At 36.4% G+C, this 12,428-nt stretch overlaps 1 protein-coding gene across 1 annotated transcript in view; it reads left to right on the top strand.

Annotated features, from left to right (window-relative positions):
* The window catches only part of Ubtd2 (ubiquitin domain containing 2), a 62,847-nt gene that overhangs the window by 39,008 nt on the left and 11,411 nt on the right, over window positions 1-12,428 (top strand). The window contains exon 2 of the mRNA XM_063230788.1: window positions 7,024-7,260. Coding sequence (XP_063086858.1) covers window positions 7,024-7,260 — 237 coding nt within the window. The remainder of the gene's footprint in view (window positions 1-7,023; window positions 7,261-12,428) is intronic.

Here is a 12,428-nt window from a genome sequence, read left to right as displayed (position 1 = left end):
TTAAAAGGCATACTCTGAAGTCTTGCTCTCATTCCTGTCCCTCTTGTCCTTCAGCCCCTATAGATAACTATTTTCATTGATTTCTGGTTTATCCTTTTTCCGGTATGTAGATGGTGGGTTTTTTAAAACAAATATGTAAGGGGCTAGGGGTTTAGCTCAGCGACATAAGTGCCTGCCTGGCATGTGCAAAGTCCTGAGTTCAATCCCTGGTACCACAAAAAAAAACAACAAAAAAACAAATATGTATACCTGTATTCTTATTTCTCCTATTAAACAACAGTTGCTACTGTATTTCCCCCAAATAAGAACAGGTCATATATTAATTTTTGCTCTGAAAGATGCAATAGGATATATTTTCAGAAGATAGCTTCTTTTTTCATTTACATCAATATAAAAATCTGCATTTATTCAGATATAGTAACATCATCTTGTGGAATATGGTCGTAACTCCATAGATCCTAAACTCTAGCCTGAATTTCTTGGGACTCCATTTCCTGTAGAACTATTGACTTCAATCTCATATCCAGCAATGGAGCTCAGTGCTTCTTGTCCATGTAGCCTGCTTGTATGACCAGTACGCTGGTAATACAACTCTCAGTGATTTTATCCTATGAATTCTTCACTCAAGTTATAACCCTCCAGGTTAGACTTGACAAAGTTTTAATTAAATTATTAATTGAACACTTATGAGCTAGGAATGGTGGCAAAAATGATGACAGCTAAGAATGATGGTTCATATAAAAACAAAACACTGCAGGCATCCAAATTCAGAAAATGTTTATTTCACATGGGTCAGTTAAGTACAGGCATTACAATACACGACACATTGAGTTACAAAGATTCATATTAGACACAACCATGTCCATATATTATCAAATATACAAATTATTCATGTGTCTGTACTCCCATTTGGCAAGATTCACAAGGTCTCAGTTTACATATATGTTTACCTCTTGTCCAAAGATACCCACTTGGGTATTACCAAGTAACTACAATTTGTATTACTTATATTTTAAGCATGATGTTCATATTATATTTATATGTTAACATTATTTGATGATTCAGTATGTCCATTGGTTTTTGCAGTCTGTACATACTAAATATATCTGTCAGGCTGATGATCTTAACTGGGGCTTATTCTAGGGTAGGACTAATAAGCATTTTGAAAATCATGCTAGAGATTATTTTCTGATTTGGTTATATTTTCAGGGAAACACAGTACATGCATTTGTATGACTCAGTAGCAGTGCAGTTGTACTTCATTGTATGGATTGCACCACGGTACATTAAGTTGCTTCTAATACAAGTTAGACCACCGAGAATAATCTTGTATGTTTCCTGTTCACAGAAGCGTGTTTTGGGTTCTTCTTTGTTTGTTTAGGTTTTTTTTTTTTTACTGGGAATTGAACTCCCAACCTCACTTGCCAGACAGGTGCTGAGCCACTGACCTATATCTCTGGCCCTTACAAAAACATGTTTTAAAAGCTGGGCATGGTGGCACACGCCATGGAGGCTGAGGCAGGAGGATTGTTGAGAATTCGAGACCGGCCTGGGCTACAAACTGAGTTCAAGGCCAGCCTGAACTGCACAGTGAGACCTTATCTTAAAAAAAAAAAAGCATGTCTTGAAGATGGATTTTTGTTTTTCAAGGTTAGGATAGAACCCAGGGTGCATGGTAGGCAAGGGTACCACTGGCTATAACCCAACCCTCTTGAAGATGAAATCTTAAAACTAACATTGCTGGCTCATTGGGTGACTGAATAAGTGATTTTGTTAGATGTTGTCAGATTTGCTACCCTTGAGGCATCCTTTGGATGGGAATCCTTTGTGATCTTAGGTGCATGCCACAACCTCAGGAATGTCTATTTCATTATAACTCACTGCATAGTTGTCAGGTCATCTTAGTTATTTTTTCCATCACTGAGACGTAAAACCTGACAGACACCCTCAAATACGGGTAGAGAGATTCATTTCTCTGCTTGCAGTTTCAGAAGTTTCACTCCATGTTTGCAGGCTCAGACACAGGAATGGCAAGGTAGACAAATGGCTGGGTAGAGAGGAAAGCTACTGACTTCTTAGCAGCTGGGAAGCAGAAGGAGGAAGAAGACACCGTGGAGGGACAGACCTTTTCAGGTTGCATCCCTGTAACCCACCCCCAGCCAGGCCCTACGTCCTAATGGCAGGTCAGCTATAGCACCCCCATGGCCCACTCACCTTCCAAGAATTCCACCACTGAACATGCGAAGCGTTGAGAGGATATTGTCAATCTAAACCATAGCACAGATTCCTGCATTTTTTCCATCTAATAGACTGGGTCTTCTGTACTCACTGCTTGAACTCACTATGGTAGCCCATGCTGGCCTCAAACTTGCAGCAATCCTCCTGCCTCAGCCACCCAAATACTGGGATTACAGTCACACTCCACCATACCCAGTCTTTCTAGTGAAATTGTAACTTGCCTTTCTCTTATGAGTTATATTGGATTGTACATCTCTTTACCTTTAAATTCTTCAGCAGCAGAGAAGATTGGGATGTGAGACTAGTACTATTTCAGTTAATATTTTTAATTTTTAATTTCTAATTTTTTTGTCTGTTAATTGCTCTAGATAAAAATGAATTTTTTTTTTTTTTTTTTTGTCTTTTTTGAGACAAGGTCTCACTATGCAGTTTTGGCTGGCCTTGAGCTTATTTTGTAGCCTAGTTGGTCTTGAATTTGAAACAGTTCTCTTGCCTTACCTCCCAAGTGCTGGGATTATAGGCATGGACCACCACACCCAGCTAAAAAGGAATTAAGTATGCATGTATTACATACATGTTATACATTTACTCCCTTCTTTTTATGTGAGAATAAAATATTTTGCAAGTAACCTTTTAGGGGTTAGCACAGTGTTATGAAAGAGCTCTCTCGGGTACTGCCCTTAACTAAATCTAGAGTGGCAGGAGACTTCTCCCTCCGTTTTCATGCTGGTAACACTCATCAGTCTCAGGTAGGAGCATTACCCCTGACCTACTTCTTGCTGCTTTAAAGTCTAAAGAATGTTTTGAAACAACCTTTTGTCCTCTTACCATGATTTCTTTAAATATTCATTTTTATTTTCCCTCAAGCTGTTGTAGTAGGGGATACCGATTCTCCCATTTTTCAGTATGTTAAAGCTATTATTGTTTGAGTCATAACTTGATATTTTTACCTCATCTGTATGTTACAGCTTTGCCTTCATATTAAATCAGAGCTTTTCAAAGAGGGACCAAGATGAAAACTGTCTGTGCTTCAGTTTGAAGATAATTGTTGCTTATCAATAAAATGTCAAATGAGTTTTGGTGAAATGCTTTCAATTATGTAATAAAAATAGTTTTTTATGTGGTATTTAAATCCACAAACAAACCATACTTGGGTTTTCTCTGTGTTAGATCTACTTGTCACAGAACAGGAAGAAGTGATTAAAGTTTACAGCAAAAGATAAAGAGTAGATACTGTAAGAGGTTTCTGAGAAGGGTAAGTTTGGGGTCAGTTTTTGAAAGTAGTAGCAAATGTAGATTGATAAGGAAAAATTATCTGGAATGACAGATTTGTTTATTTTTCAAAAAGTATACAAAATATTAGACTATAGGAAGAAAACAGGATAGTAGATTTCCTGCCATTTAAAGACTTAGAAACAAAAATTTGGCAATAAAGCACATTTCCTGTTTTTAATAGCGCAATGCGCGGCATGGCGGCATTACCTGTAGTGCCCTCTAATCCCAGCACGCGGGCGTCTGAGGCAGGAAGGTCACTGCGAGTCTGAGGCCAGCCTGGGCTACACAAGCAAGTTGAAGGGCAGTCTGTACTACAGAGGGAGACCATGTCTCAAAAAATTTTTAAGTCAAAACAAGATTTGATTAGCAAATTCTACAAAATATATTGTGAAAAATCTACAGGAAGTCAGATGATCAGAACTGTTCTTTTTAACAGTAAGAAGGGGTGTTGTGCTGAATTCTCAGAAGCCAGATTCTATTTGGAAATTATGAAAAGAAAAAATTAATCTGTGTGTTCTTACAAAAATGTTGAACGATTTTTAATTTCATATAGAACATGTTGTTAAACACTATTTGTAGTTTAATCATTCACTATTACAAGTGCTTTATAGAAGCAATTTATTAAATCCTCATAATAACTTCAAATGTTTATGTTTTAGTAAGAGTATAGCTTAAATGTATTTGCTAAATGCTCATTTTTTTCCTATTTGTTGGTTAACAAAGGTGCATTAGTCAGTAAACTAATTTGGCTTGAAGCTTTTTTTCAGTACTGTGAATCAAAACCTTTGCTTATGCAAAGCACATAATCTACTAAACAGTAAACTTTTAATCTCATTTTTTGTAATGAAAATGCTCAGTAGTTTCACTAAAATAATTTTATGTTTAAAAAGATTTAAACATGTTAGTTCACATTTTATAGTCAGATGTGTATTTTATGTATGTTTATAGTGTGGATACCTAGACAGAAATAGAAATTAGCTTCTTTCATAGCATAGGCATTTTTTTGTTGTTGTTTTGATCTTTGTTCAGATTAATTGCTGTGGGCTTTGGACAGTATAGGTTTGAAAATACATTTGGAATAATTATCCATAAGCAGCATAAATGTTTGTTTTTAGGAGATTTTGTTCTCATACAGTTGTGGGGAAATAAAGCTATCTCTGTGGTAAAGAAAGTGCTTTTACTCCTTTCAAACTATTTTCTACCCTTATTACGCGATTATTTTTTTTTCTTGTTGAGTTTCTGTATGTGAGGTAATCCTTTCAGTTGCTTTAGCTTTAGTTATTGAGATTATGGAGATTTCACTGTATCTTTGCTTTACAGTTCTCTCAGAAAGATAAGAAAAATTATACTACGTTATCTTTATGGTACATTTAGTGCACATGATGATACTGAGTCTCAGGTAGGCCTGAAACTATTCAAATAGGATTCTTTTTCAATCTACCAACTTACTGTACCCTGTCTACCACTTTCTGCAAAGTAAGCTAATACTGAGTGTTGTGTATAAACTTTTTAACTCATCTAAAGGATAATGCAGCAGAAAATTAAGTTTACTTTTCATTTCACTTTCTTGATGGAATTGGTGTGGATTGTGATTTTCAATATCTTTTAGAAATTACACTGTAGGGGCTGGAGATTTAGCTCAGCGGCATAAGCGCCCGCCTTGCAAGCAGGCAGTCGTGAGTTTGATTCCCCAGTACCGATAAAAAGGAAAAAGACAAAAAAAAAAAAAAAAAAAAAGAAATTACACTGTATGTGGATCTGTATTATTTGGAAGATACAGAGAGAAGTTACTAGCATAGATTTTGTTGTTCACATTTGAATTAAACCTAATAGGCACATCTATAGTGCTACCCTTCCTAGACACTCATGTATGTATCAATGTATGTATTGTATTTGCTGATTAAGGAAACTTGGATTCTGTTTCCAGCTGTGTTGTCAGCTGGATGATGTTCATACTCTGCTACCCACACATTATTAGTACTCACCTGTTTTGCATTCACTAAGACAAGGTAGAGGGCCAAAGAGTACTCAGTCAATACTAAGGGTTTTAAATCAAAAACAGCTGGTGGTGGCATAGTATGTGACCATGAAGTGGGAACACAGAAGGGACATGATATATTCTATCTTGAGATAAAGTTGCCAGGTTGGATGAAAGGGGTTTGAGTCAACCCAAGTATTAAACCAAGCACACATTGGCATATTAATTTGTTCTGTCATATGGGAATGTAGCCTTGATAGAGTATAGAGATTGCCCAGGAGATGCAGTAATATTTTTTCCTGATACGTACATCTCAATTTGGCCTGGGCCAATAAGGAGTAGTTAATTTCGTGGATGCTTTAGAACCATTTTAAGAATAATTTTATTTAAATGGGTATTCCTACAATTAAATATAGAACATTGAATTTTGACACATACTCTCTCCTTCCCACCTGGACTGTCATTTATTTCTCACCTACACTTTCTTAACATTCTTTTCAGGGAGTTTCAGCTTTCTTTTTACTTCTCTCATCTATCAAAGTGATTTTATATATATATATATATGGCATTATACAGTTCTAAGCCCTAGATAAGAATGACTCTGTAGGTGTTTATAATTCATAGAAAATAGGTTAGTGAGTAGCTGGATGCAAAGAAGGGACATCAGGCTCATTCTAACACCGCTACCCTGTAACATAGGAAGGAAGGAAGGGTGCTGTCAAAAGAACTAAACTTGGCTTCTGTTTCCTAGTCTTCTTATATTAAAACTAGAATTTTGCTGTTTTCTCCCTTGTGGTTGAGAGCTTTTCCTTGGGGTCCAGTATTATCTGTTCCATTTCTAATTCCTACCAAAAAAATGAAGTATTGGTTCTACCCTACCCTTTTTTAAATTAGCTTGTTTGAATTTCAAAAAAAGTTATTCACAGTTCTTTGACTAAGGTCCAAAGAGGGGAACACTGTAGAGGAAGCATTCCTCCAGTCAGTTTCTTCAAGGATCTGGTAGGTTTTGCAGTTCTTTGGACACTGACAATTGCTCATTTGCTTCTTTGGGTTTTTCTCAGTTTCTACTGACTTCATATATTCAGTGATCCTGAGATATTCCCTATGTAGTGTCTTTATTACGATATCCCTTGACTTATCTCAGAGTTTAGATTTACAGTACAATTAAGGAACCAAAATTTTCCAAGTACTCCCCACCCTGGCATATCCTCCTCATTATCAGTATCTCTCATCACAGTGTACCCCAGTTTGTTGTAATTGTCACTCCTTTAAACCTTCCTTTAAAGAAGCCATACTGAATGGAAAAGTGCTGTAGGTTATGAAAGTTTTGCATAGAGCTGTCTAAAGTCTGCATTTACTCTTGTCATTTTAAAGTGGGTTAGGGGGATTTCAGAATACAGAAATTAATAGACTTACAGCTATCATATTGGTGGATAATCCCAAAGAGAAGTTACCAGATAACTTTTCTTACCAAAAAAGAATATCTTTTGAAAATTTTGGTTTTGATGTCACTCTTTTGTCCTTTTTCTCAGTTGCTCTAGGTCGTAACCAGCCTTTGAAAAAGGAGAAACCAAAATGGAAAAGCGATTATCCAATGACAGATGGACAACTGCGCAGCAAGAGGGATGAATTTTGGGACACTGCACCAGCTTTTGAAGGCCGTAAAGAGATTTGGGATGCCTTGAAGGCTGCCGCACATGCTTTCGAGAGCAATGATCATGAACTGGCACAAGCAATCATTGATGGTGCAAACATAACCTTGCCACACGGTAGGTTTGGGGTTCTTCAAAGACAAAGGGAACATGATCTGCTTGTTTTCAATGGCAGAGAACCAAATAGGAACCAAATCCTTGCTATGTGTTATTCTGATTTTTTTAATGTAGCAAAGAATACTTTTTATCTTTCAGCTGAAGATAGTGTGTTTGTATTTTTATGTTGTTATAATATTTAAGTCTTAGAAAATAACTGATATGTGTTTCTAGCTTCCACGTAACCTAGTTCTCTATAAAGACCTGTTCTCCACCCCTCCCTCACCCCATTCCTTAGTCCTTGGCTCTTCTGTAAGAAATCTACTTTAGGGCCGGGGATTTAGCTCAGTAGCTCAAGTGCTTGCCTGGTAAGTACAAGGTCCAGGGTTTGGTACCAAAAAAAAAAAAAAAAAAAAAAAGAACGTCTACTTCACTGCTTCCTTAGCAGCACTAGAGATAGTCTCAGTTTAGATTTCCTGAGATGTAAAATTCAGTGGATGTTCTTTGAGTCATCATATTCTCTCATGATGTCTATTTTTAACATAATGAAAAAAACTAAACTTAGAAGTGAGTCCTATATGTTCTTAAGGATAGTTTTCTATGATTGTAACCCGAGCATTATTAGAAACCTCTTCTCTTTACTGAGGAATGGGACTCTCACGACAATCATAAGCTTTGAATGTTTCTAGGGGTACACACATACTAGAGCCAAGCACATTCTCTTTTTGGTCTTCTTGATCAGAAATATTTAAAATGTCCATGTTGAGCAGGGGATGTGGCTTAGTGGTAGAGCTCTTGCCTTGCATGCACAGGGCCCTGGGTTTGATCCCTAGCACCACACACACACACAAAAAGTTCATGTTACACTAAGATACTCTGTTTTTATAATATTTGTCCTTGTGATTTAGTTTTTCAAGTTAGTATTTTTCTAGGTTGTCTCTAACGACTCATAGAATAGATAACCACATAAATTCCCTTGTGTGTTTTTTTCTACTCATCATTATACTACCTTCATTGTTTTCCCCCATATCTCTTTTGTCTATGTTCCTAGGGGAACAGTGCTGTTCACATTTAACCATCTGCTTTATGTCCTTCAGCTCTATGTTGAATATTTAACTTGCTGTCCTTGTCAGCTTTCCAATTCTCCATTAATTTTCTAATTAAATGTGCTTCCTAGAAACATTCCTTTTTATAGATATCTGTTCATTGTAAAAGCTTATTAATACAAGTTTATGTTGCTAACATTTATTAAGCATCCACTGATCGCCTTTTCTACATATACGTAAAAGTGATCCTTTCTATATTTGAAGAATTTAAAGTAGAACATAATTTTAATGTGACTCTTTTTTATGGTTAGTCTGTAAATTCCTAACTCTTCTGTGATTAGGCATTAGGAAGTGGTAGACATTGTACCCTGCTTACTTTTTCAGTCCTATAATTATTATCTTTAGCTACTCCTTTTATGTACCACCAAGTAAAGAGCTTGCCTCTATAATTGGTTTTTTCTTTCTTTGAGGCTTATATCCTATATTTTCCAAGCAGAATATATGTTTGTGTAGGTTGGCAAGTGGGTAGAAGAGTCATCTACGTGCAATTGTTTTAATTTAGAAGCCTGAGATCTAGAACCTTGGATCTTTGAATTCTTTACTTTGTATTTAACATAGTTACCTATATCAGTGTCTGATTGTGTTCTGCCAGTGGTCTTGTTTTAAAAGTCATGAAGGCAGGACCTATAGTCTATTGGATTATGCTCAGATCTCTAAAGACCCAAGTCCCTCAATCCTGCCTATTTGTGTGAACTGTCAAGAAAAATGATGTTACTGGCAGCTCCATCAATCAACAGTTTAGAGACAGTTATACTTGGAAATTTAAAAATACTGAATGAGCCTCTATTCCACCATCTCCTTAAGGGGTATTTTCTGTCTAAATCTGAAAGAAGATGCCTGAGCTTTCCTCTTTGAAAGCTCTGTAATCACTTTCAGGCTATTGATATCATTGATACCCTTGTTTTTATTTGAAGCCTACCAAAGATACTGCATGAGTGAACCTTGAGTGGATTTGTCATAGATTTCCTAACTCACCAGCAATTTACAAATAAGCTACTTGGTTTTTATGTTTACCTAGACCTACTCAATGGTATTACCACAATTTTCATCTTTTTTATGTAATTACATATTTGAAATTTTACTTTGGATGTGTTGTATTGTGGTATCTTTTAAATATCCAAAGAACTTCATATTTTGAGTTTAATTTATTACATAGAATTTGACTGTTAACTCAGGTTGTGTTATCAGATTCAGTCTCACTTCTGAACTCTACTATATTAACTGCAACTATTGTATAGACTTGGGACAAATCATTTTTCTGAAATCTTAAGTTCTTTTACATGTAATGCATGGATAGTAACTACCTCAAGGGAGGTTGTGTTGACTCACTATGATGATAATACAGCACGTGTGAATTGTTTACATAGCACCTGGTATCCAAAAGGTATTTAATAGATAGTGCCCTTGACTTTATTTCCTGAACTTTAACATTAAAAAGTAAATTCCATGTAGCAAAATCCTGAATTAGAGATTTTTTTTCTGTTTTACAGATGTACCGTTAGTGACAACTTTCTTTGGCTTTTATGGTAATCTGTCCTGAGCATATGTCCCTGATGAGATAAGCTGGGTTGATTCAGAACCACAAGCCCTAGTAGACTTATTAGTTAGGATTTTAGTATATGTGCTGCCCAAGTGAGCACTAGGCTTAATCATTAGAAAGCAAAGCAGCAAGCACGTAAGTTAGCCTTGTCCTGCACCTCGTTCATCCCCATCGCTTCACTCACGTTCCTCAGCGTTGCCTGTAGAGTACTGAGCACATCACTGGTCAACAGTGTGAGCAGATCCCGAGTTATTTTCTCAGCTTTCTTCAACCACATCTTTGTGCTTTCTTGTTTCCGGCTTATCCCATCTTCTCATGTTATTTTATTATCTCAACTTTACTCATACTATCATTTTGCTAGCAGAAATATCAACAGTTCTTGAAAATGTATGTCATTAAGAGTTATCTTTTTTTTTCTTTCCCTTTTTTTTTTTTGAGATAGGCCCTTGGGTCGGGGATTGAGCTCAGTGGCATAATTCCCTGGCTTGCACACGTGCAATTGTGGGTTCCATCCCTGGTACCAAAAAAACCAGAGAGACAGACAGGGTCTTACTGTTTAGTCTAGGCTGGCCTTGAACGTGGGCAATCCTCTTGCCTCAGCCCCCTAAGTATTGGAATGTATCACTGCCCAGCTTTTCCAAGTTTTTTGGGGGTTTTATTTTTTGGTACCGGGGATCAAACTCACGACCTCAGACTTGCCAGGCAGGTGCTTATGCCACTGAGCTAAATCCCTGGTCCTCCAAGTTATTTTTCAAGGAAAGGACCAAAAACACTCCCCCCCCCCCATATTTCCTACTTCCCTTTTCCTTTTTCTCTTTCCCTTATCGTTGTTACTTGATAATTCTTGCTTCAGTTTCAAATAGCAGATCATTTCCATTACATTCCTACCTTGTATATAAACAAAATAAGTTTATACTTTAACTTCCTCTCAAAATATCAGTGATAAGTCTTTATTACTGTGAAGTAACAAGAGGGAGGATTTAGAGATAACTTGGTATCATCATCACTACTTGGGAATTTTAAATATGCATATATATTCATTTTGGAAATTATGTTCAAATTAAGAATGGTATGCACATGTGTGTTGTAGAAAAAGTATCCCATGTGATTCTGATAACATGCTGTTTTTTTCATCCTCATCTTACAGGAGCTTTATTTCTCTTGATTTGCGCAGCATTTTTCTATACATTGTCTTATACTTCTGCAAGAGTGTATTCTCTTTTTCTGGCCAATTGTCATTTTGCCATTACCCAATTAAAATGTTCCTGGTATATCGTACTATTTTGACGCTGAAAGCAGGTTAGATTGAGTGTTGTTCTCAAGTGAGCATTACAAAAGGATAGACATTGTTTTCACCTTTCACAGAGTTTGGTGTACGGTGAATTCAATTTAGTGATTTTTTTATTAAAAATGGTTCAGAAACTATTTATTTTATAAACTGCCTTTTGTAATTTTTTTTTTTATCGGTACCGGGGATTGAACTCATGCTTGCAAGGCAGACACTTATGCCACTGAGCTAAATCCCCAGCCCCTGCCTTTTATAATTTTTTACACAGAATGATTTGTTTTGTTTGTTTTGTGATGGGGTCTCTCAGGATGTAGTCCAGGCTGGCCTCAAACTCATGGCAATCTTCCTGCCTTAGACTAACAAGTGCTGAGATTACAAGTGTACATCACACCTGGCTACACATAAAATTTTTAAAAGATTTTTAAAATTGTCTGTTGCATTCCCCTTGCCTTCTAATTTTCTTGTCTGTCTGTCTGTCTCTCTCTCTCTAATTGTGATACTGGGGATCCAACCCAGGGCCTCTTCGGTGCTAGGTTGGCACACTGAGCTACATCCCCATTCATTTTCTGGCATGTTTTCAGTGTCCCTGTAATTCAAATGTAAAAGTTCCACTCTTGACTGTTTGATCTAACTGTATTCTTACTTTTTGTAGCTAATGTTTATTAATTCTTCAGTTTGACTTTTCCTTTTTGTCCTTAATTGCTTACGGGCATGGGAAGTAGAAAAGATAATTGTTAGACTCAATTTTTTTGTACTGAACCCTCATGCATGCTCAGCATGAACTGTATCACTGAGCTACTCCCCCAGCTTCAAGACTTCTGTTACTGTCTTCACAGTTTGTTATGTGGACTGGATAGGGCCCTGGGGGCTGGGTGTGAGTTTCCCAATTTTTTTTCTTTCCTACTGTTTCCTGTCTCAAAATATATTAATTGTACATAAGTTACATTATGTATAACAGGTTTTAAAATAAAGGCATGTATAAAAAGCATAAAAAGGCTTTACATATGAGGATCCAATATATGATGAAAAGAATACTAAACTGAGAATCATGAATCGTAAAATACCCCCAAAAAAGTAATAAGCACTAAGGAGTAATGAAATCCAAAGTGTGTGAATTTTGTTGTAAAAAAGAGAGGGAAAAAAAAAAAAAAAAGAAAAAGAGCTCTAACGGATATAACAGCAAGTGTGTTTAGGGGTGTTAAATAGCTGACTGTATCAATGTTTTTGGATCATTGAACACAGCTGTTAGCAGTCT

Source organism: Cavia porcellus, unplaced genomic scaffold (genome assembly GCF_034190915.1).
Source record: "Cavia porcellus strain 051 isolate PalLab524CR breed Dunkin Hartley unplaced genomic scaffold, mCavPor4.1 scaffold_19, whole genome shotgun sequence".
Taxonomy (NCBI): Eukaryota; Metazoa; Chordata; class Mammalia; order Rodentia; family Caviidae; genus Cavia; species Cavia porcellus.
Note: the sequence above shows the minus strand (reverse complement) of the source record. Positions and strands in the feature narration are given on the sequence as shown.